This window comes from Hyaena hyaena, unplaced genomic scaffold (assembly GCF_003009895.1).
Source record: "Hyaena hyaena isolate Hyena2069 unplaced genomic scaffold, ASM300989v1 scaffold_138, whole genome shotgun sequence".
In the NCBI taxonomy this organism is placed as follows: domain Eukaryota; kingdom Metazoa; phylum Chordata; class Mammalia; order Carnivora; family Hyaenidae; genus Hyaena; species Hyaena hyaena.
Window position 1 is genome coordinate 2643767 of NW_024080770.1, and position 21968 is coordinate 2665734.

Below are 21968 nucleotides of genomic sequence, written 5' to 3' on the forward strand. Positions count from 1 at the left end.
CGGTGTCGTCAAAGAACGAAATTTGTGACGGGTGGGGGGTTAGTTACAGCGTGGAGCGATTCGTGCTTGTGGAATGAATGAATACGTTAAGACTTGAACCCCTCTTCCACGCCAAAAGAGTTCCAGGAATCTGGAGAGAGATCTTTGGAGGAGGTAACATTTGCTTGAAGAATGAATGGAACTTTTTCTCTCACTCACTGTTCCACGAGTTACCGTGAAGTATGATTCTGATGACACTGGAATATAGGCACGGGTAGAAAAACCCGAGCAAAGGCAGCCAGAGTGGGCCCTAGACGTGTTCTTTTTCCGTCCTCCAGCCCCCATTCTCCCAGGTGTTTAGGTAAGAGACTTTAGGTTTCAGCATCACTGAAAGACCGTAACTGGATGTTTCGTTCAAGAAAGATGATGGTCAACTGTACTATATGAGGGTCAGGATCTGAAATTCCCCATCGGCTGCTCCACGGCATGGTCCAGACTCTTCCAGGTGTGTAGCTGGTCTACAGTCTAGTGTGACACACTGGGTCCCTGGGCTATGGCCAGGGGCAGACACCCTTCGAGTAAGTGTAGAACAGGGGTTTGTAACTGGGACAGGTCTATGGAGAAGCTTCAGTTGAATGCACAATGTTTTGTGTACGGATAAGAACATTTTTCTGGGGAGATTTTTATCACATTTTAAAAGAAGTCCTCAACACCTTCCCATCTCTCCCCTCCCCCCCCAAATTAAGAAACCGTGTTGGCTCTAGGGTTCCTGTACTCCTTCTCAAATTAAGAGAATCGAGAAGTGGGGGAAGGCTCTACCCTTCTTAAGGGAAGGAGAAATTGTGGCTCGTTTATTACAGATGGAGTTTCACAGAAACTACAACTCCCAGAGATCCGTGAAGCAGTTCCAGAGCTTATTGGTCAGACAGAAGGACCCTGGCCAATAGGCGGAGGGCATTGTAGGGCTTGCCCAGTTACCGCTCGCCTATCAGAGGCCTGGTAGCCGATACTTCCGGTATTCGCTCAGGGCTCCAGATCCGCAGTACCCCGGAGTCTTATTTTCTGTGGGCGGTCAGGCCAAAGGTATTTTTGTGTTCGCTCCTTCCTAGCCTAGCTGGTGTTGGGAGGCTGTGGGTGGGAGAGAGGGAGGTGGAAGGGCCAGCACTTGTTGGGGACTGGGGAGGAGACCCAGGAGTGCAGAGAGGATGGGGAGAATGGGAATAGGGGGCACGCGTGCGAAGGGCTTGCGGCCGAGAACGAACGAGGGGTGGCTTTAAACTTTTGAATATATTCCATGTGGCTCACTAGTGATACTTGTGGGAATATATCCTAAAGAAGCCATCCGAAATGAAGAACATGCTTTATGTATAAAAACCTTTATCACAGAGTTATTTATAAAGTTGGCTACAACCAGGTGTCTCAACAGCGAGGAAAAAATATGCGACTTCACTGAATGCATATTAAGTGGCTTTTAAAAATAATTCATAGGGTCGCCTGAGTGGCTCAGTCGGTTAAGCTGTCCCACTTCCACTCAGGTCATGATCTCACAGTTCACAGGTTCCAGCTGCACGTGGGTCTCTGTGCTGACAGCTCAGAGTCTAGAGCCTGCCTCAGATGCTGTGTTTCCTTCTCTCTTTGCCCTTTTCCTGCTCTCACTCTGTCTCTCTCGAAAAAATGAATAAACGTTAAAAATAAATAACGTATAAAATTTAAATAACATGGGAAAATGCTAATATATAAGTGAAAAAATCGTGATATGAAACCAAACAGTATGATTGAAAAAATTTTAACCAAAACTACATAGAAGCAAAACCCAGAGGGATGTAGTCATAATTTTTTCCCTTTGGATGAATGGTTTTTCTTGAATTTAGCTTTTTACCTTTCCTGTGTGTTAATTTTTTTTTAATTTAAATTTTTGAAATTAATTTTATAACGGAAACACAATAAACAGAAAAACAAGTTGGAGATTACCTGGCTCTGTTTAAACCTACTGGAAATGGTTTAGTTTGCCTAAGCCCCTTGATTCTCACCGTGAGTTGTCTTTAAAGAAGATTAAAAACAAGAATTAAATGGTCATAGGCTGAGCAGCAGGTCCTGATTCTGACCATCTCTCCCCTGAACTAATGAAACAGTGGGCTTTTCATTCCCTAAAACTCCCTAAAGTCTTGTAGTCTGAGGGTTGAGAGACCAACAACTATACAGTTAGCTTCAGGCAGAATTCAAATATTTTAAAAGATACAAAATAATCGGGGAACGCCTGAAGGCTATTTCAACCTTTGTCTTCTTGGCTCTCTGATCTTTCACAGCCAGACTGCCTACTGCTTTGGCTTTAACTACCCACTTTATGACAGTGACTCCCAAATCCTTACCTCTGCTACCTACAGACATCTTAGATGAGGGCAGATCTAATGCAGAATTTCTCACTGCACACCCTATGTTTGAAGCACCCTCTGCCTTCTATATCTCTGATTAATGGTTCTACAATTTCCCAAGCAAAAGTTTGCATGTTATCCTTAATTCTCCTTTCTTCCTCACCACTCATATCCTACTTGTTATCATTATTTATTCAATCTGCATTAGAAATATCTCTGGAGGGGCACCTGGGTGGTTCATTCGGTTGGAGATCCAACTCTTGATTTCAGCTCAGGTCATGAATCCCAGGATAGTGGGATTGAGCCCCACATCGGACTCCATGCTCAGCCTGAAGCCTGCTTGGGATTCTCTCTTTCTCTCCCTCTGTCCCTCTCCCACTCTCCCCCACTCTTGCTCTCTCTCTCTAAAGAAAGAGTGAGAAGGAAAAAAAGATCTCTTGAATCAGGCCCTCGTTCTCTTCTAAAGTACCTACAGATTTGACTCACTTTCTCATTGTGAGAAATTCAAACTATTTCATGGCCACTTATTAAACTTATCAGCCTTCTTCCTTCTCAGGTCCATTCTGCATGTTGTCTTTCATGTGAATGTGTGCTAGTTCCTCCAAATTCCTCAGCATGCCCTTTATGATCAGGGATGTAAGATTTGAAAGGCCTCTCAATCTCAGATAATTTAGAGACTGAAATATCTTGCTAAGACATTTGAAAGAACATTTTTTTTTATATATGTAGACTGTAGAGACAAAGTATTTGAGCAGAAGAACAAAATGACTATAGCTATGACTTTTTGTAATGTCTTATTTATTTATTTTGAAAAAGAAAGCACAAGCAGGGGAGGGGCAGAGAAAGGGGGGAAGAGAGAGAATCCCAAGCAGGCTGTGTGCTGCGAGTATAGAGCCCTATGCGGGGCTCAGTCCCACAAACCATGAGGTCATGACCTGAGCCAAGATCAAGAGTCTGATTCTGAGCCACCCAGGTGCCCCTGACCGCAGCTGTGATTTTTTAAAAAGATGATTCTGCCCAATCACATAAGCATCCAGGCTCTGTGGGAAGAAGGGGCTGGTATCCAGAAAGCCTCTCCTTGTTCTACCCTACTAAAGAGGGAGAGGTGGTCAGGACCTAAACTAGCAATGGAGTACAAAGGATTGCAACAGATTTTTGTAACTTTTGTTAGGTTTTTGAGAAAACATGCCAAATTTCTTCTTATTACCAAGGATGAAAATATTAAAATTAATTCTTCTAAAAATATTAGTAACATTATCATATTTGTTTTTCTCTTATTTACAAATCCTTACCCTGTGCTACCCCTGGCCATATATAACCTCAATGACATTAGACTGGATTAGGCAGCCTAAAACATATATAATTTGCCTTTGATATAATTGGCCCATTAGGAATTTTCTCTGCCTAGGAAAATGTATCATGAATTATTTATCAATAAAGGTCTTTTAAAAGTGCATAAGTAGATATTAGAGGAAAACATATTATCTTATATAAGACCAGTGGGTTAGAGATGGCAGTTTTCTTCATTAATAGTGACAAGGGACTTATTTTTCCATTTAGCAAGCCACTACAGACCCACTTAATCTGACATCATGTGTGGAAGCGTAGTAGACCATTTCTTCTTAGTAAAAGATTCTACGAACAAGGACAAGGACAACAAAGAGGCATGAGAGATAATTTGGAAACAAGTTAAAAGCAAATCACCAGACAGTTGGGTAGAGAATACATTTCTGTGGATATGGAGTCCAAAGATGACTTCTCAAGTTCTGTCTTTGACACATACTACTCAGCAAACAGGGTTGAAAAATGTCCATTGGGTTCAGTGACATAGGTGGCATTGGTAGCTTGGTGAAAGCTGTTTCAAAAAGGTGGTAATAGGGTCAGTTTTGGGGTTAAGAGAGTGATGAGGAGGTGCCTAGCTGGCTCAGTCAGTGGGATGTGCTCCTTTTGATCTTGAGGTTATGAGTTCAAGCCCCAGCTTCGGTATAGAGATTACTTAAAACAGTAAAATCTTTGGGGTGCCTAGGTGGCAGTCAGTTAAGCGTCGGGCTCTTGGCCTTGGCTCAGGTTACGATCTCACTGTTCCACTGTTCCTGAGATCAAGCCTTGCATTGGGCTCTGCTTGCTGATAGCGCGGAGCCTGCTGGTGATCACTCTCTCTCAAAACAAACAAATGAAAAAGAAAAAAAACACACAATAACATCTTTTAAAAAAACGTTAAAAGTTAAACACAGTTCTTAAAGATATTTTGTTTAATGAATGCAAGTTTAATGAAAATTTTACCAAGATAATGAGAATTAATTTGTATCACTGTGCTTTATATTTTTATTTAAATTTCGTAAACATCTGTTGGTCAAAAAATATAATGTTTTTTGTTAAGTTATCTAGCTAGTGTACTCTGTTAATATTTATATTATGCTAGTCTGTTTCTCAATAAGTCAACTATGTGAAAGTTCTTAATTATTTTTCTCCTAAAATTAATCTTTCACAGTCATTTATTATTGCAACCATTTATTTAAATGCATCGCATTTAATCGCAACCAATCTATTCTTGTAGCCATTATTATACATAGAAATGTATATCAACTCACTGATAGAATTTTGAGATAGAATGTGCCCAAGGCAATTTTTTGCCCTTTAAATAAAGATTGCTTATCATGTTTGTTTATATTTGAAAGTAAATACTTATCATTTAGATAATTAGAATATCCAACTTCTTCTCATTACTGCTTTATTCTCCTTTTTTAAAAATTATTTTCTAACACTTAGTTATTGTTGAGAGACAGATCATGAACAGGGGAGGGGCAGAGAGAGACAGACACACAGAATCGGAAGCAGGCTCCAGGCTCTGACCTGTCAGCACAGAACCCGACGCAGGGCTTGAACCCACAAACTGTGAGATCATGACCTGAACCAAAGTTGGATGCTCAACCTACTGAGCCACCCAGGCGCCCCATTACTGCCTTATTCTCATCTGACCTTAGGTATCTTAAATTTGCCTGGACACACACGTTCAAGGATGCTAGAAAATGACATTAAAGCATTAGGCTGTTCACTTTTTCAAAGACTGTAATCCAAGCTAAATAGATTTTGACTGAATACTAAGGCAAAGCCAGCATTCAATGAATTTGAACTTGAAGATCACTACGAAAGCCACAGTAAACCAGCTTCTGTACGTAAGATGATTCAAGGAAAGATTTTCATACTGTGACACTGATATAGACTCTACATTAGAATAATCACTAGAAATAAAGATATTTTTTCCCCTGGAACCACCCTAGGAAGAAAATGTTTGATTGTTGCAAAATCCTATGTTAGTTTTATAAAATATAAAAATTATATAAATATATGATTTATTAACATTGTTTGTCCTCATGATTTGAATGACAAGTATAAGTTAAGAGCTGCAGATTTGTGCTAGTGGGTATGGGTTGCTTAACCTTTTATTTATTTATTTATTTATTTAATCATACAGGAAATGAGAAATGCTAGTATATGGCTGCATTAGGACTTATATGGACCAGTAGAGGAGGGAAATATCTCTTAATATACATTCCCTCATTGTTTTGGTTGTTGTTTAAGAGGCTGGATTATTGGGGCAACTGGCTGGTGATTTTTAAGTCTGTTAAATAATCCCTCCTCTTTTTTTTTTTTTTTTTTTTTTTTTTTCAATTTGAGAGGGAGTGTGAGTTAGTCTGACTCTTGATTTCGGCTCAGGTCATGATCCCAGGGTAGTCAGGTAGAGCCCTGTGTGGGCTCCACACTGAGTGTGNTCTCTCTCTCTCTCTCCTCCTCCTCCTCCTCCTCCTTCTCCTTCTTCCCCTCGCACTCTCTCTCAATTGAAAAAAAAAAAAGAGGAGGGATAATCTAACAGATTTAGAAAGCATGTCCAAATATAGTCCAAAGAGTTTTACTTACAGTATCATAAGAGCCTAAAGCAACAAAAACGTCACAACACAACCCCTGGTAATACCATGACCCAATTTGAAACTGCTTTTAGGATGTAATGGATACAGAGCATTCCATCTGAAAATACTTGACAGGCAAAGAAGTCTCATTTCTACTCTCAAGGACCTTATGTGTTAGTTGTGAAATGCGAGGTAGTACATGAGTGACTGGTAATTGCAGGCAATAAACTGAAGATGTCACATGAGAGCATTAGGCTGTAAGGGCTATAGGAGCTAAGAGGAGGAAAGAATGAGATTTAGCAGGATGATTAAAGAAGACCTCCTGGAGGAGATGGTATTTAAGCTGGGCCTTCAGTTCCCCTGTCATTGATTAAGTGTTTTAAATGGGCCAAGTATTGTAACTATGAAGATGACTAACTAGAAATAAGACTGGAGGGGCAGGAGGTCCGCAGTGGGTGGGGGTTCGAATGCCCAACTGTGGAATTCAGACTTTATCCTATAGGCCAGTGCTGCCCAGAAGAACTTTCTTCAGTGATAGGGAATGTTCTACTCTGCTCTGTCCAGTGTGATAGCCACTAGCCACATGTAACTGTTGACCACATGAAAAAGAATAGTTGTGACTGGAGAACTGGATTTTTTATTTTAATTAAGTTTGCAAAGCACATATGGTTAGTAGCTACTGTATTGAACGGGGCAGCTATAGGCCATAGGTAGCATCTGCCAATTTTTTAAATTAATGTTTATTTATTTATTTGGTGGGGAGAAGGGAGAAAATCCCAAGCAGGCTCCGTGCTCAGTGCAGAGCCCAACACAGGGCTCGATTCCACAACCATGAGATCATGACCTGAGCCGAAATCAAGAGTCAGACCCTTAACCGACTGAGCCACCCAGGTGCCCAGAATTTTGATTCTTAACATCAGCCAGTTTTTAGACTGAATAATGATATACCTAAAAGGATATTTTAAGATTGGGTTTGCACAGGTGAACTAGAGAAAGAAAGGTAGGGAAACCAAGTAGGAGGTGATTATTACAGCCATCTAAGCTTGCAGTAACAGCGATCTGATTCAGGATAGTCTTGGTGGGAATGGTAAGAAAGACTGGATTCAGCAACAGTTCTAAGAATTAATAGGACTTGGCCATTAACCAAGAAGGCAGGAGAGTAGTCAAATGGAGTCCTGAGTTTTTAGCCCGAGTGAATATGAGAACGGTAATATCCATTAACAGAAATTGGGAAGCTGCTGTTGAGAGCAAAAAAAGCCGCTGTTGTTGTTTTCTATTTTATGCGAGTCCAGTTTGAAATGAATGTGGGCAGGGCTAACATCAGCCATAACATGAAGCCTAACATACAATTGAATAGCATTGTAGAGCAGCAAAGAAGTCAGGAAAAGAGATGCAGATCTGACAGTAATAAACAGAGATGACAGTTGAAAACACTGAGTAGGTGACTCTGGAAGGAAGGAAATGTGAGAACAGTGATAGCAACTGAGTACTAACTAAACTTATGGACTCTATCTACATCTAGAAAAAAGTTGGGACACAAGCTCAATTCGCACCCGTAGGGGAATCCTTGAGTCACACGGCATACCTTGCCGCTTCTGATGGAGCAACTTAAAAGATTGAGGGAGACCTATTTTTCACTGACTTGAAAAAGTGCCCATGATTTAAAATAAGTTAGTGAATAGTATGCAGCATATGAGATCCCTGTGGTTATTGTTGGTCATTTTTTGAAAACCCGTTACTAATTTGGGGACAACTGCCCTTCGTGTGAGTGTTGGTGGGAAGCAGAGCCCCGTCCCTTATTACAGAAGCCTTTGTGGGACCCCTCTTTCTCCCCATCCTGGCAGCTAGAGCAGGACTTGGGAGCTAGGCCAAGCCAGTGCAAAGTTTCCCCCTGTACCCCTATTCTGAATCTTAAGCAATTGTCATCATGCGAAGGAGCAGTGAAGTTAGATTCTCAGCCACTAACATGTCAGGAGAGAGTGGTAGCCATGGTTTAGTCCATCTTGCTAGCCTCACTTGGTTTCTGCTTGTTTTCTGGGCTTGGTTCTTGAGATTTCTTGTTTTCCTAAAGTTAGCCAGACTGGATTCTATTGTTAGTACCCAGGAACTTTGACTTAAACCCATTTTTTTGTTAAAAAAAAAACACAAAAACTTAGCACATATAAAATTCTTTTTTTGGATAAGTTTCTTTAATGGTTTCAGAGGCTACACACCAAATTGTTGAGTGCTTTTATCAAGGACTTAAGATTGGGGAAGGGAGGTGTTGGCATGGGGTAGGAGGACACATTTCATTTTTCCATAGAAACTTCTCGTTTGTCTGAATTTCACTGCAGTGAACATGTACTTCTTTAGTAATTTAAATTCTGTAAAAAAAAAAACAAAACTTAAGAATGAAAAAATTGAAGATAATTCTTTTTTAACCTACTTTGTATTATTGTGAAAGATTGTTGCAAGGAGCAGATGTGACGGAGAATGTGAAAATGGCCCCAAAATTATTAAGTGCTATTCGAATATGGTGACGTAGAAATAGCAACAGGGACTCTCTGAGTGTCATTTCACTATGGAGGTAAAAGTCATTTTTAAAGGAGTTGAGGAAATAAGTGCTAATAAAGTCAGGGATGCGAATATCAATTAATGCTTGACTTGGCAGTGAGAGAAGAACAGAAATTAGATGGTCAAAGAGGTTTTTCTCAATTTTTTAATTTGAAAAATTTTAACTTGAAAGTATCAGGAATACCAGTATAGCCTCAATCTAGATCCAAGATTCATTAACATTTTGCTACATCTGTTTTATCTCTCTGCATTTCTATATAAAATGTGTACAGTTTGGTGTTTCTGGTTTTTGCTAAGCCATTTGAAAGCAAATTGTAGGCATCATGATACTTTACCCCAAATACTTCAACATCATATTTTAATGGCAAGGACATTCTCCTAACATAACCATAATATTGTGTTCTCATTTAAGATTAATAACTCTGGGGTGCCTGGGTGGCTCATTTGGCTAAGTGTCCAACTTTTGACTTCACCTCAGGTCATGATCTCATGGTTTGTGGGTTAGAGCCCCACATTGGGCTCTGTGCTGACAGCGCAGAGCCTGCTTGGGATTCTGTCTCCTCTCTCTCTCTGCCCCTCCCCCACTCTCTCACACACAGTCTGTCAAAATAAAATAAACATTTTTTAAAAGAAAATAACTCCAGTGTCTTCAAATTGCATATTCAAATTTCTCCAATTCTATTAATATCTTTTTTTAATAGAAAGTTTTATTTCTGGGGCACCTGAGCGGCTTAGTGAGTTAAGCATCTGGCTTTGGCTCAGGTCATGATCTTGAGGTTCCTGGATTTGAGCTCGGCATTGGGCTCTGTGCTGACAGCTCAGAGCCTGGAGCCTGCTTTGGATTCTGTGTCCCCCTCTCTCTGCCCCTACCCCACTTCCACACTGTCTGTCTGTCTCTCTCTCTCTGTCTCAAAAAATAAACATTAAGAAAATTTATTTCCTCAATTCAAGAGCTAATCAGTTTATATATTACATTTGCTTGTTATGGCTCAGTCATGTCTTTTAATCTGCCACATGGCTTTGACCTTTTATCCCCTTGAAATACTGGCCTGTGAAAGGCCTAAGCCAATTGTCTTGTAAAATGACCTACATTTTGGATTTGTCTGATTATAGTCTCATGGTAAAACTTCCCTTCTTAATGATTTCAGATACCCTTTGTCAAAGAGGATGGAGTTGGGAAAAGGAAGACTTCTCAGGACTGGGCTGAATGCATTGTATCAGGCAGTTCACCCAGTTCATGGCCTTGTCTGGACTAATGGGACCCAGATAGTCCTGACTGATTTACAGCTTCACAGTGGAGAGGCCAGGTTTGGGGACTCAGAGGTCATCGGACAGTTTGAACATGTGTGTGGAGTGTCCTGGGCCCCACCTGGCACAGTGGACAGGCCTGCTCTGCTCGCTGTGCAGCACAAGAAGCATGTCATTGTGTGGCAGCTGTGTCCCAGCAGTACGGGGACCAACAAACGGCTGATGTCTCAGACCTGTGAGATTAGAGAAACACTCCCTGTCCTTCCCCAGGGCTGTGTGTGGCATCCAAAAAGTGCCGTCCTGGCTGTGTTGACTGCTCGGCACGTCTCCATTTTCCACAGTGTTCACTGCAACAGTTCCCGGGTGAAAGCAGACATTGACACCCAGGGCCCCATTCACTGTGCGTCTTGGACCCAGGATGGCCAGAGGCTGGTGGTGGCAGTTGGCAGCAGCCTGCATTCCTACATTTGGGACAGTGCTCAGAGGACCCTTGGCAGGTGCTCCTTCCGCCCAGTGTTTGATGTGCACAGCTCCGTGCGCTCCATCGGAGCCACCGTAGACTCACAGGTCGCTGTAGCCACTGAGCTCCCACTAGATAAGATCTGTGGCTTAAATGCATCTGAAAGCTTTGACGGTCCACCTAGCGGTGAGGACCCTTGTACTTTCCCAGTTATTGATGAAGTACCCACCGCGGGTAAGGGGACAGTTGCTTCTAACACAGATGTTGAAACATCAGTTTCTCCCATTTCTTCCTTTTCAGATCCTGTGGATCTAACTCATATGCATTTCAGTACGTCAGAGTCTGAGGGTAGTTCTCTTATTTGTCTAAGAAAAAAAGACTACTTGACAGGAACTGGCCTGGATTCTTCACATTTGGTCCTTGTGACCTTTGAGAAGGAGGCTACCCAGACCAGAAAAGTTGCCATTTCAGGCATTCTGGTTCCTGATCTAATAGCATTCAATCTTACAGCACAGGTGGTAGCAGTAGCTTCTAATACTTACAATATAATTTTTATCTATTCTGTCATTCCATCATCTATGCCAAACATCCAGCAGATTCAACTCGAGAGAAGTGAAAGGCCAAAAGGTATGTGTTTCTTGACAGATAAGTTACTATTAATTTTGGTAGGAAGACAAAAATCCACTGATTCAGCATTTCTTCCTTCTTCAAAGACTGATCAATATATCATGCGTTTGATTGTTAGAGAAGTAGCATTGGAAAAAGAATTGCCAGTAACATCGAGTGAAAACCAGAGTGGATACTCTACTTTCAGGACTCTGTTAAACAAAACAGACAGAAAAAAGCTAATTGAAAGTCTTTACCCAGATCTGTGCCACCAAAACAGAGGGCTTTTCACATCTAACAGCTGTAGTCTGTGCGAAAGGCCTGGAAGAACCCTTATTGAAGAAGTCAGGAGTCCTCCAAGCCAAACTCTAGATGCTGAGCCCGTTAACCGCTCAGGGACCCGGCCCAGGTCCAGCAGCACGCCAGACCACGCCAGCACTCCGGGACCTCCTAATCTGCCTCAAAGCAAGAACACACAGAAGGAAGAGGAAACTTACCGACTGTCTAAGGAAATGGAAATTTTGTCTAGGACCCTGACTGAAGTGCAGCGATGTCTTTCTGAACTCACAGACACCTTACCTAATGGGAAGAAGTCCTCTCCTGTGTATCCCCCGCCCTGGGACCTGCCTTACGTGCACATCACTTATCAGGTAACTTCTCATTAGAGGAGCTACCACTATACAGAAAAGCTCCTGCAGCCGGTGGGTACTGCGAGGAAAATCCACTGATGAGGAGAATAGTGTTCTGGCTGAACTTCACTGAACTGGGCATGTTTGTCACAGGCAAGTTATACCTCTCTGGGCTGGTTGGCTGCCAGCCAGACGGGCACACAGCAGTGTACACCGTGATTGCATCACATGCATGGTGTAAAATATGAATGATGATACTCATTCTGGCAATTTATATTTAGGAAACAAAAGAATTTTTCTTACTGCACTATTTCACTGTGGGAGACTTTTCCTTATGCATTGCAGAGAGAAAGGTTAGGTTCATTTTAAAAAAATGTAATGCGGAGGCAGACGTACAACATTACATGAATGGGATTATATCTTACCTGTTTTTATCAACACTTTCCCCATTGAACTTGGCCTTGCCCCCTGCCGTAACTCACTTTAACAGCTTAATGTGACTCCCTCCATATTTTAGTTCATAACCCATACAGTCTTACACACTTCTTTGTATACATAGGTCTACAGATGCAGGGCTGATGGCTTGTCATTGTTTTACAAAATGGCGTTGGAGGGCGTGCTCTTCATGCCGGGAGGCCGCTGCTTACTTAGGCGGTCCCTTGTTGATGCACATTCACATTGCCTTTACTTCTTCACTTATTCAGACACTCCAGGCAGGGCTCTCGTAGTACTCTTTTATGTATCTATTTGTATTCCTACTTTTATTTCTGTTGGGTTGGTTCCCAGAAGTGGAAGTGCAAATTTGAAAAGTACGTATATACGTTTCTACTTTTAATACAGTTGCCAGATTGCCTTTCAGAGATTTTTTACTTAATGCATCATCATGTGCCCATTCTCAACCTGTGAGACTTTCTGTTCCTCACATCCTCACCAATCTGATAAGTGTGAAGTGCTTTTCACTTTCATTCATTTGTATTTCCTTCACTGTTAGTGAACTTGCGTATGCCTTTCTCACGGTTTTTGGCCAGCTGAATATGCACTGCCTATTGCTCATTTTTCTCCTATTGAGTTATCAGGTTTGGTTTTTTTTTAAATGTTTTATTTATTTCTAGGAGAGAGAGAGAGAGACCGCGTGAGCAGAGGAGGGTCAGAGAGAGAGGGAGACACAGACTCCGAAACAGGCTCCAGGCTCTGAGCTGGCAGTCAGCACAGGGCCCAACGCGGGGCTCGAACCCACGAACCGCGAGATCATGACCTAAGCGAAAGTCGGACGCTTAACCGACTAAGCCACCCAGGCGCCCCTTGAGTTATCAGTTTATAAGAGGTGTTTGTATATCATAGAAATTAACATACATGCAACAGTCTAGATTTTCTTGCATTATTTTATTATATGAGTTTTGACATTTAAATTTTTAATCTTTCATTAAATTTTGGTGTGTAATCCACTTTTATTTTCTGAGAGATAACCAGTTGAGCTAGAAGCTTTATTAAAAACCTATGTTTCGGGGCACCTGAGTGGCTCAGTTGGCTGAGCACCCGACTTCACCTCAGGTCGTGATCTCATGGTTTGTGGGTTTGGGCCCTGCATCAGGCTCTATGCTGATAGCTAGCTCAGAGCCTGGAGCTTGCTTCAGATTCTGTATCTCCCTCTCTCTCTGACCTGCTCCTGCTCACGCTGTCTCTCTCTCTCTCTTAGAAATAAAAACATTAAGGGGCGCCTGGGTGGCTTAGTCGGTTAAGCGTCCGACTTTCGCTTAGGTCATGATCTCACGGTTCGTGGGTTCGAGCCCCGCGTCAGGCTCTGTGCTGACTGCCAGCTCAGAGCCTGGAGCCTATTTCAGAGTCTGTATCTCCCTCTCTCTCTGACCCTCCCTGCTCATGCTGTCTCTCTCTCCTAGAAATAAATAAAAATATTTAAAAAAAATAAAATAAAAACATTAAAAAAATTTTTTTAATAAAATAAAAATAAATAAAAATCTATCTTTCGATGTGGTACCTGGGTGGCTCAGTCAGTTAAGCAGCCAACTCTTGCTTTTGGCTCAGGTCATGACCTTGTGGTTAATGAATTCCAACCCCATGTAAGGCTCTGCACTGACAGCATGGAGCCTGCTTGAGATCCTCTGTCTCCATCCCTACCCCACTTGTACCCCCTCCTTCTCTCTCTCTCCCGCTCTCTCTCGCGCTCTCTCTCTCTCTCTCTCTCTCTCTCTCTCTCGGTCAAAAATGAATAAATAAACATTTTTAAAAAATCCATCTTTCAGGCGCCTGGCTGACTAAGTGGGTGGAGCATGCAGCTCTTGAGCTCAGAGTCTTGATTTCGAGCCCCACGTTAGCATAGAGCTTAGTTTTAAAAAGAATCCATCTTTATTCCCACTGAACTTCATCTACCACATTTGTTATATATAAACTTATATGTACTGGGATCTAAATCTGGATTCTCCATACTCTTAACTACTATAATGCTGATCTCTTTATATAGAACTTTACCAATATCACACTGATTTGATTGTGGACTTTTATATCTTCGTTTTAAAAGATATTTGTAGAAAGTTGGTATCGAAATCATTGATAAGTAATATGTAAGTTATTATCTAATAATGGTTGAGAAAGGGATTTTAATTGGTTTTTTTATTAAAAAAATTTTTACTGTTTATTTATTTTTGAGAGAGAAAGAATACAATCAGGGGAGGGGCAGAGAGAGAGGGAGACACAGAATCCAAAGCAGGCTCCAGGCCCTGAGCTCTCAGCACAGAGCCTAATGTGGGCTTGAACTCAAACTGCAAGATCATGACCTGAGCTGAAGTCGGGTGCTTTAACCGACTGAGCCACCCAGGTGAACCTTAATTAGTTTTTTCCTAAAACTACTACTCTTTGACCAATTCAAGGGTGTAGGTTTATTTATTTGTTTGTTTGTTTGTTTGTTTTAATGTTCATTTTGAGGCGGGGGTAAGGAGAGACTTCTAAGCAGTCTCCATGCTGTCAGTGCAGAGCGGGCTTGATCTCATTACCATGAGATCATGACCAGAGCTGAGACGGAGAGTCAGACAGTTAACTGACTGAGCCATCCAGGTGCCCCAAGATGTAGGTTTTTAAAAGAACCAAAGAGTAGTTTAAAACAATTACAATTTCTTATGAAAAATTTCAAACATAAAATGAAATGCATCTTTTTATTATGAAAAATTGTAAACCTAAAGAAACACTAAATAACAAAATCCTTTTTCTACCTATTATCTGGATTTAACACTTGTTAACATTTTGCCATAATTGCTTCATTTTTTAAAATATTTCCTAAAATACTTTAAGTAGGAATGCCATCGTATTTAACCCGTAACTATTTTGGGATCGGATCCTTTTGTTATGTTAAATAATGTAGCCAAAATCTCCTTATTTACAACTAGCTTGGTTAGAGTAATAGTAAATAGGATTTTTTAAAAAAACTACTTATACATTCTAGTCTTAAAAAATGTTAACTCCGGGGCGCCTAGGTGGCTTAGTCGGTTAAGCGTCCGACTTTCGCTTGGGTCATGATCTCGCTGTTCGTGGGTTTGAGCCCCACGTCGGGCTCTGTGCTGACTGCCAGCTCAGAGCCTGGAGCCTATTTCAGAGTCTGTGTCTCCCTCTCTCTCTGACCCTCCCCTGCTCACGGTGTCTCTCTCTCTCCCCTAGAAATAAATTTTTAAAAATTCAAAAAATTAAAAAAAAATGTTAACTCCGTTGCTTCTGCAGCTTAACAACTTTTATTTTTATATTTGAAGAAATCTCATGATGCAGGTCCTGTTGAAAAAAGAGCCATGCTCCTCTGCAATGGCCAACTAAGGCTCAGCACAGTTCAGCAGACTTTTGGCCTCTCTCTTATTGAAATGCTCCATGGTAGGTAAAATTCAGAAATGGACTCTACCCCCCCCCCCGCCCATCTGTTTTGTAACTTTCATTGATAATGAACCATTCAGTGATTCACTAGATAGTTAGGTATTGTTAATTGCCTACTATATACCCAAGCCTATGGAAAATATGGATTCTGCCCTTAAGGAACTTACATATAGCCTAACTAGACGGCCTAACTACACATGAAAAAAACTAGAAAAAAGTTACAAAGCAATATATAACAGCTGCAAAGAAATGACATATAAAACCTCATACATGCCTATTACATGAAACATAAAGATCATAGCAGCATTGCGGAATATTTCTTAAAGGAGTTGTCATTTCAATGTGCAGCAAACGTGTAACTGCAAAGGACATTCCCAAATGCTAGAGGACTGAGTCACACCCGTACCATCAGGTGCACAGGATGGTTGCTTTTTTATGCCTCATACTTTTAATGGAAGCTACCACACTGAATGTGGCATTTGTTTCATTACCTCCCTTCCCTTAATATGTCAGCATCAGCATTTGTCTGTTTTGACACATGCATCTGTGACATGACTTCATAATTATCATTTGTCATGGGTGGGGTTAATATTCCATTCTGGGTGTACCATATTTTACTTTGCCATATTTTCTTTGACATTTAATTGATTTCCAATTTTCAGCATCAATAGCACTAATAAAGGCCTCTCTGCATATTTTATATGTTGTGTTTGGAAAGTTTAGATTTTCAGAAGTGAAATTTATAAGGTCAAAGGTGAGGCACAGTACATCTGAAAGAACCAGAGAAGGTCACAGGCTTGTGTTAGGCTACTGGCCCTAGGTTACCCCAGAACAAGCCATTCAGGATGATCTGGACCATTCTAGTCTATCTGTAGTTAGCTCTGCCTCCTTAGCTGTCTAGAGGTTGGTATGAATCTAAAGAATAAAGCTTCCTCCAGAGAGTAGCAGTTCCCACCTTCACATAGTTTCTGGAGAAATTGCTTACGAGCGTGTAGATAGGGACCCACTCCACACACAACCCCTAAAACGTGTGCACTACATACACACCCATATGCATAGCACTGAGTGATACATGTCTAGCCTGGACAAAAATGGATGTCCCCTAGCTATGCCTAAGTCATCAATGACCTCACCCTAAGTAGTACTTGGTCTTTCCAGCTTCCCATCCTCTGTACGGTCGTGTCACGATCAGGTTCAGTATTATCAACCACTGGATTTTTCCCCTCAAAAAAGTATTTGTCTTATTTTTCTTTAAAGAATAAGGTGAGCTATTCTAAATTACCTATGTGTTTATTTCACTTTGCAGACTCACACTGGATCCTTCTCTGTGCTGATCGCGAAGGCTTCATCCCGTTAACTTTCACAGCCACTCAGGAAATAACCATAAGAGATGGCAGCTCAAATGTCTGCAGAGACTCCGTCTCAGAGTCTTCATCCTGGTCCTTCTCTTGAAGTCTTTAGAGAGCTTACTGTCCAAAGTGCAGATGCCACCAGCTCTCCTACCCATTTAGGCAGTGTGGCCTGATACTTTTTTTTTTTAATATTTATTTATTTATTTATTTATTTTGAGAGAGAGAGAGAATGAATTCCAGGTAGGCTTCTGCTGCTGTCAGCACACATCCTGACACAGGGCCCAAACCCTCAAACCGTGAGATCAAGACCTGAGCTGAAATCAAAAGTCAGGCTCTCAACTGACAGAGCCCCCCGGGCGCCCTGGCCTGATACTTGTTTGCAGAGTTGTTTGCTGCATAGCTTTTCAGATGAGGCCATTACAGATGAGATCTATTTTCCACCATGGACTCTCCTCCTCAGCTGGGATTTGCACTGTTGCTCAGAGGTGAAGCAAGGGCCATGGCTGGCTTGGCCACTTTTCCCACAAATGCCCCGGGCTGAGGCTCACTGCTCTGTAGCAGAGCTCAGTCTTCGTTAGATGGCTCTCAAAGAGTGGTTGTTTACGTATTCATGACTGTGTGGTTTTGTCTGAGGGCAGAATTCCCAGAACAAAACAATATTAGGGTACCATATGGATTGTGTTTTACGGTTTCTCTGAGGCTTTCTGTCCCTTGCCCAAAACCGTTAAAGCTGCCTTAGAAGCACTTAAAAGGTACTTCAGCATTGTTTTAGATCATTTCCTTGGCTTATGAGAGCAAGAGGTACCGGAGAACATATGCTCCAGCATGCCCCGCTTACCCCAAACCAGCAGGAATCAGAGCTCAAAAGAAGACCAAAAAAAAAAAAAAAATCAACTGACTTCTGTGCCCAGGGCTGCCTAGAACAAGAAGTCATTCTGATGCTGGCTGGACCTGCCAGGATTTAAACCTAACTCTCCTGCTTCCTTAAAAATTTCTGGCTAACTAAGGCCTAGTTACTCCTAAAAACTAGTCCTAGCAGATTTCAAATGAAATTTCAGGTGCCTTGACCCCTCTGGACCCCACCTGTGCGTGTATGTGTGTCAGCAGTTCAACGCCAAGCACAGGTGAGGTCAGAGGTGTGATTCTGTGCTCTCGCTCCTCCTGATTTTCTCCCTGAAATGCCCCCCTCCCCCAGTTTTGGGATCATAAAAACATCCTGTTTTCCTCCCAGTAGTCCACTCCCTTAGTTAAATTGTCACTTTAATTTTGATGTTTTTCTTTTCCCTCCATTTAAGTCTTAGAGACCAGCATAGAATCTCTGAGAGAAAGCAGTTCAGAAAATTGGAAATTTAACTGAATCTGAGGTGGCCGAAAGTACCAGCTTATTATAATCATGGGCTCAAGTGCCAACTTAGTAAAGTGGAAAGAGCCCTGATTGCAACTTCAGATAGACCCAGCACTTCACATGCAGAATCATCAACTTCCGTGACGGCAGCACGACAGATTGATGGGCGTGTGGCTAGTCAGGGCACATCTGCAGGTAGATTGTTTCAGCCATAGAGGTTCCATTAGCAACACCCCCCCCCCCACCCAACTTTCCTTTAATATTATCTGGAAACGAAGTTTTTGTGCCCTTGGGGACTTCTGTCGGTCTGTTACCATTTATGAAGATGGAGCTGGGATAGGAAAGAAGCGAGGGCCCATTTTGTGGTTCAAGCGCATTAGGCGGCTGCCGGGATAATGGAAGCGGAGGCCACTGGTCTGTAATCAGTTTGCCTGAGAGCAGTGGCTGAGGAGAGTCTGAGGCCCGGCTCCGTGCGCAGAGGAAGTGTCTGCCTAGGGTGAAAGCATGCTATTATGAAACCTGAGAGGGGTCCTGAGGGCCCTGCAGTAACATCAGTGTGGGTGCCTCAAAGTACATGTTACAGTCACCATTTCCCTGGTCAGAGTCCTGTGAATGAGTCAATAAAATCACTAATGGTTGCGGTGGCTGTTGTGAATGTTTTGATGGTATTTTCTTTGTGATTATTGCCGGTATAAAGAAAATTCATGAGTTTTTCTTCATGGATGTTGTCTCTGTATTTCTTCTGGTGGGCAGTCTGACATATAAATTATTTATTTCTTTACCACAAATCTGATTCCATGACAACTCTCCTACAGAAGACGTTTCCTTGGCCTCTGCTATTATTATAGTCACCAGAACAATAGAAGATAATCCAGTACTTGCTGGCTCTGGAAGCAGGGAGAGGAGAGCTGTCATCTCTTAATTATTGTTCAGTGTTACGTTGAGAATATTTTGCATAAGGAAAGACATTATTTACAAATCCCATTTGGTGCCCAATTTTTTCTAAATTATGTGCAGGTATTTATTTATTGATACACACAATAGATATGAAGTATAGGAAGGTTTAATAATAAAATGAACCACCTACCACCTAATGTAAGAACCAGAACATTACTAGAAACCATTCTGGATCCTTCTCCATAAAGGTGGAGCTATGGACAATCTCTTGATTGTCATAATTACCCTTTCCTCATTCCTTGTCTTTTTCACCATAACCACATATACACCTTGCCCTAAATAATATAGCTATTATTTCCCCTTGTTTTGGAGCTTTATACAATGGTATTATATTGCATATAGTCTTCTGCAACTTTCACATTTCTTTAATCAACATCCTGTTGGGCACTTGAGGGGAATCTTCTGTCGCTCTCCTAAGTTTTCTCTATGTGTATGTAGCTCACTCCTCTCCAATATTCTGCCCTGCAAACTCTTGGCCTCCCCAAACTCACCTTCTCAGCTCAGAGTCCTCTGGGCTCCAAATGGCGCTCTCCACGGTCATCCGGGAACCCTCAAGGCAGTAAACAGGCAATCCTAAGATTCACCTCATTTGTTTCCCATCTCTGAGATTCTTCCTTCATTGCCTCATGCCCAGGGTCTTGAGAACTATTTCATATATGCTGTCCAGTTTTCTTTCAATCGCTTCAGCTGAGAGGCTAGATCTGGTCTTTACTACTCCGTCCAGGCCAAGAGCAGAAGTCTTTCCACATCTTGCTCATTTATTTCTAGGTATTTTGTATATTTTTTGTTGCTACTGTTTAAAAGTTATGTCTTATAACTATTGCTGGCATACAAAAAAGAAATTTTGTTATTTTATGTCCAGCTACCTTGCTGTACTCTAATTCAAATAATGTATCTGTAGGTCCTTTTGGGGTTTCTAAGTAGGTAATCATATTATCTACAAATAATGACAATTTTTTTTCTTTGTTTCTAATTATTATACTGTTATCTTAAGATTACTGCACTAGCTAGATCCCCTGATGAAGTGTTGAACAGAAGCAGTGATGGTGAGTAATCCTTCCCTTATTCCTGATTTTAAAGGGACTATTTCACCATTAACATTTTACCATTAGGTGTCATATTTTACCATTTAGAATGTTTGCTGTAGGGTTTTGGTAGATAGCCTTACTCAAGTTTAAAACTCTCTACTTGCAGTGCCTGGGTGGCTCAGTAGGTTAAGCATCTGACTCTTGATTTCAGCTCAGGTCATGATCTCACAGTTTGTGAGTTCAAGCCCTGGCTGCGTCACACTGCTGACAGTGCGGACCCTGTTTGCGATTCTCTCTTTCCCTCTCTCTGCACCCCCTTCCCCCACCTGCATGTGCGTGGGCTCTCTCTGTCACTCAAAATAAGTAAATAAACTTATTTTTTTTTCCCTTTTCCTCTTGGTTTGCTTAGTACTTTTATCAAGAATGAGTACTAGCGGGGCACCTGGGTGGCTTAGTCGGTTAAGCGTCCGACTTTTGCTTAGGTCATGATCTCACAGTTCGTGGGTTCGAGCCCCACATCGGGCTCTGTGCTGACTGCCAGCTCGGAGCCTGGAGCCTGTTTCAGTCTGTGACTCCCTCTCTCTCTGACCCTCCCCTGCTCACGCTGTCTCTCTCTCTCTCTCTCCTAGAAATAAATAAAAATATTAAAAAAAAAAGAATGAGTACTAGCTTTTTATCAAATGATTCTGTTTCTATTGAGATCACAATTTATTTCCTCCTTTAATCTGTTAATTGTGGTAAGTTTCACTTGACAGATTTTTCTCCCCCCCCCCCCCTTTTTAATGTTCATTCTTGAGAGACAGAGACAGAGAGAGAGGGAGACACAGAATCTGAAGGCTCCACACTGACAGCACAGAGCCCGATGCAGGGCTCCAACCCACAAACTAAGAGACCGTGACCGGAGCTGAAGTCAGACACTTAACTGACTGAGCCACCCAGGCACCCCTCAGTTTACTAGTATTTTGTTTCAGATTCTTGCTTTATGCTCTGCGCTCTTTTAATCTTCTAAGATTAGCCTGTAAGCCTCCTTTCTTTTTTTTTTTTTTTATTTTATTTTATTTTTTATTATTATTATTTTTTTACAAATAGTTTATTGTCAAGTTAGTTTCCACATAACACTCAGTGCTCTGTAAACCTCCTTTCAGTTTTACTTTGCATGTCTAGTTTTGGTATCAAACTTATTCTGGCCTGATGTAATGAGTTGTAGACTTTGCCCTTTTTCTATTCCCTGGAAAAGTTTTCATAAGCTATGAAATGATCCTTGAGAAAAAATTGAGCACTTGGTAAAATCATGTGGATCTCATGAAGGTTTGTGGGGGGGGGGGATGCTTTATAACATGTATTTCATTCCTTGAATATTTATGAGATCATTTAGGATTTCCATTGTTTACACTCACACACATACATTCAGTTCTGTTATAATGCTTGTTTTGAAAACACAGATTTGTTCCAGCACAATTGTTATCTTAAGGAACAATTTGAGCATAACCTGAATTCCCTTACATATGCACCAGGTTTGTCCTTAAGAAACACTAGGTGAACACAGAAAACTACCCAGCCGAATGAAGAAGTCCCACAGGAATATGTAAACGTACACACATACCCACCTCAGACATCTCACAAGAGGCTGTGTCAGTTCACCATGTGTGTTTTGAGCCAAA

At 41.5% G+C, this 21968-nt stretch overlaps 1 protein-coding gene across 1 annotated transcript; it reads left to right on the forward strand.

Moving 5' to 3' along the window:
* Positions 1 to 1009: 1009 nt before the first annotated feature.
* On the forward strand, positions 1010 to 17211 carry LOC120235833 (WD repeat and coiled coil containing). Its single transcript, XM_039238348.1, is given in 5 exon segments — positions 1010 to 1062; positions 9961 to 11776; positions 15511 to 15625; positions 16932 to 17056; positions 17058 to 17211. Coding segments are annotated over 4 exon segments (2130 nt in total). The 5' UTR covers positions 1010 to 1062; positions 9961 to 9979; the 3' UTR covers positions 17151 to 17211.
* Positions 17212 to 21968: the final 4757 nt, after the last annotated feature.